Raw genomic sequence first — 2,542 nt, forward strand, 5'->3', positions numbered from 1 at the left:
GTTCCTGTAGAGTTAGGTCAGGGTTAGTTCCTGTAGGTCAGGGTTAGTTCCTGTAGAGTTAGGTCAGGGTTAGTTCCTGTAGGTTTAGGTCAGGGTTAGTTCCTGTAGGTTTAGGTCAGGGTTAGTTCCTGTAGAGTTAGGTCAGGGTTAGTTCCTGTAGGTCAGGGTTAGTTCCTGTAGAGTTAGGTTAGGGTTAGTTCCTGTAGGTTTAGGTCAGGGTTAGTTCCTGTAGGTTTAGGTCAGGGTTAGTTCCTGTAGGTTTAGGTCAGGGTTAGTTCCTGTAGAGTTAGGTTAGGGTTAGTTCCTGTAGGTTTAGGTCAGTGTTAGTTTGGTTATGGTTTGGCGCCACCAGGTTGTCTTGAGTGTAGCGTCTCTTTTAGTTGTTGTGGTTTAATGTTTCATTAAATGCTGCTTGAACTGATGAAAGAAGTGAAGCAGCGTGGGAAAATCCTGAGAGCTGGCTGTAGAGAGGCTGCTGCACAAAGAGGCGGAGGAGGGAGGAGGTGGAGGGAGGATGGGAGCCCTCAGGGTCATGTGACCACTGTTATACACTCGATATGACTGAATCAGGAGGGGACTACAGAGTTTCCTGAACTGAAACACAGGAGAGTCAGATCACATCAGAACCAGTTCAGACCCACTGAGTTGGACCTCATGGACCAGAAGATGTTCATCAGCCCCCCACAGCCCCCCACAGGCAGGGAGGAGAGAGTTAAGTTTGGTAAGATGAATTATCCTTTGACCAAACTGGTGTTTGTGGGATTCCTGTTGGTTCTGATGAGTTCAATGTTTGGATCAGCGGTTCTGTTCTGGTTTGGACCAGTGTTTTTTACTAGTTGATTATTAGTCCAGTTCTGTGGAGTATAGATTCTGGTTCTCTGCTGTAATTGATCCCTATCTAGATTGGTTTTCAGTTTTAGAACCAGAACCAGTAGAAGAACTGGAAGGTTTTCAGCCAAACTTTACTGGTTCTGGAGGTTAAACCTGGTGTTCTGTCAAAGTGGATCAATAATTTGACTCGACTTGGACCTGCCTTTTGTGGTGTGATGGCACCATTTCATGTCATGATCTTTGTATTTTAGTTTTTGTTTTATGGTTTTTGTGATTTTTAGATATTCTCACTCTGTTATTGTTTTGATACACTCGTGTTTTATTTTCTTATTTCCTGTTTAGCTTCCCTGTGTTTCCTGTAGCATTCCTCAGTTCACTCTCAGTCAGCTTCCTCTTGGTTCTTAGAAAGCTATCCACACTCACCTGTCTCCAATTAGGACAGCTGTTCCCAATAGCTCATTAAGTCAGCCCTACACAACCAGTCTCTTGCCACCTCTGGTTTCACAGGTGTCCTGCTCCTCCTGTGCTTCCAAAGTTATCTGATGTTTAGCTGCCTGACCAGCTTTTGTTTTGTTTAGTAAAATATTTTATCTTTGCGTGTTCCCCGTGGTCTGCATCTGGGTCCAAACCCCACCACGACTGTGACATTTCAAAAGTCAGAGTTCTGTTAGATGTGTTGAAACAGCTGTTAGGTTTACTGATGAGTTCTGGGTCCAGCCTGACCCATTAGAGTGTCTAACTGCAGAAAGACAGAGACAGAGGGGCAAAGAGGTCATAGATTTAATTTTTTAATATTTTAAGTGTTCTTGTCACCTTGTCCTCTCTGTCTTCAGCGTATGCAGAGCTGCAGCAGCACCGCTCTGAAGGTGTCCACAGGAAGCCGTCTCCTGTGTCCAGCTATGTCCCCCCACCGGATTACTTGGATGAGGAAGAAGACTTGATTAAACCCAAGAAGCTTGTGAATCCTGTCAAAGCTTCCAGAAGTCACCAGGAACTTCACCAAGAGCTGCTGAGCAGGTAATGTGTCTCTGTCCTCATCAGGACAGCTCTGAGACACTGAGATATGACAGGACAGGACAGGACGGGATGTTTCAATGTAGATCATGTTTTTAGTTTAGTAAAATGTTCAAACAGTTTAAACAAAGTTTTTCATCAGAACATGTTCTGGTTTTAGGGTTCTGGGTTCTTCTATCATGGTCTCAGTGCAGAACCAAGGCGTTCAGAACCATGTTCTAAAAGCAGATCTGGACTCTGACTGGTGTTGACCATCAGAGAGCAGCCAGGGTTTCAACATTTTTCTGTTCAGTTCAGTTTGTTTGTTTGTGAGGAGATGAATGAACGTCGCTAAGCAACAACCTCAGAGGCCTCCAGCACCGCCGAGGATGCTGGGAAAGTTTTCACCTCCTCACAGTGGCTCATTCACAAACACACAAAGAGGACCAACGTCTTCCTCCCTGTTTGCTCCAAGAAGAAAACAAAAATCACAAAAAACATCCTAACTCACTTTAATCAGGTCAAACAAAGGTGTGTACCTGTGAGGTTAGAGTCAGGTATGTACCTGTGAGGTTAGAGTCAGGTGTGTACCTGTGAGGTTAGAGTCAGGTATGTACCTGTGAGGTTAGAGTCAGGTATGTACCTGTGAGGTTAGAGTCAGGTATGTACCTGTGAGGTTAGAGTCAGGTTTGTACCTGTGAGGTTAGAGTCAGGTATG

At 44.7% G+C, this 2,542-nt stretch overlaps 1 protein-coding gene and 1 long non-coding RNA gene across 3 annotated transcripts in view; both read left to right on the plus strand.

The window, feature by feature from the left end:
- The window catches only part of LOC106525751 (uncharacterized), a 3,344-nt gene extending 2,878 nt beyond the window's left edge, over positions 1–466 (plus strand). The window contains exons 2-3 of one of the 2 annotated variants that reach the window (XR_001311164.1): positions 17–140; positions 187–466. This is a non-coding gene — a long non-coding RNA (uncharacterized LOC106525751). Of the gene's footprint in view, positions 1–16 lie in introns of both variants that reach the window. The other variant, XR_001311165.1, reaches the window with a different exon arrangement.
- A 112-nt stretch (positions 467–578) lies between these two features.
- On the plus strand, positions 579–1,848 carry LOC106525749 (protein FAM107B; the record flags this gene model as incomplete). The annotated part of the gene is given in 2 exon segments (XM_014020081.1): positions 579–721; positions 1,665–1,848. Coding segments are annotated over 2 exon segments (251 nt in total), but the record flags the coding sequence as incomplete, so codon positions are not given.
- Positions 1,849–2,542: the final 694 nt, after the last annotated feature.

The sequence above is a fragment of the Austrofundulus limnaeus genome, unplaced genomic scaffold (assembly GCF_001266775.1).
Source record: "Austrofundulus limnaeus strain Quisiro unplaced genomic scaffold, Austrofundulus_limnaeus-1.0 Scaffold239, whole genome shotgun sequence".
Classification (NCBI taxonomy): Eukaryota; Metazoa; Chordata; class Actinopteri; order Cyprinodontiformes; family Rivulidae; genus Austrofundulus; species Austrofundulus limnaeus.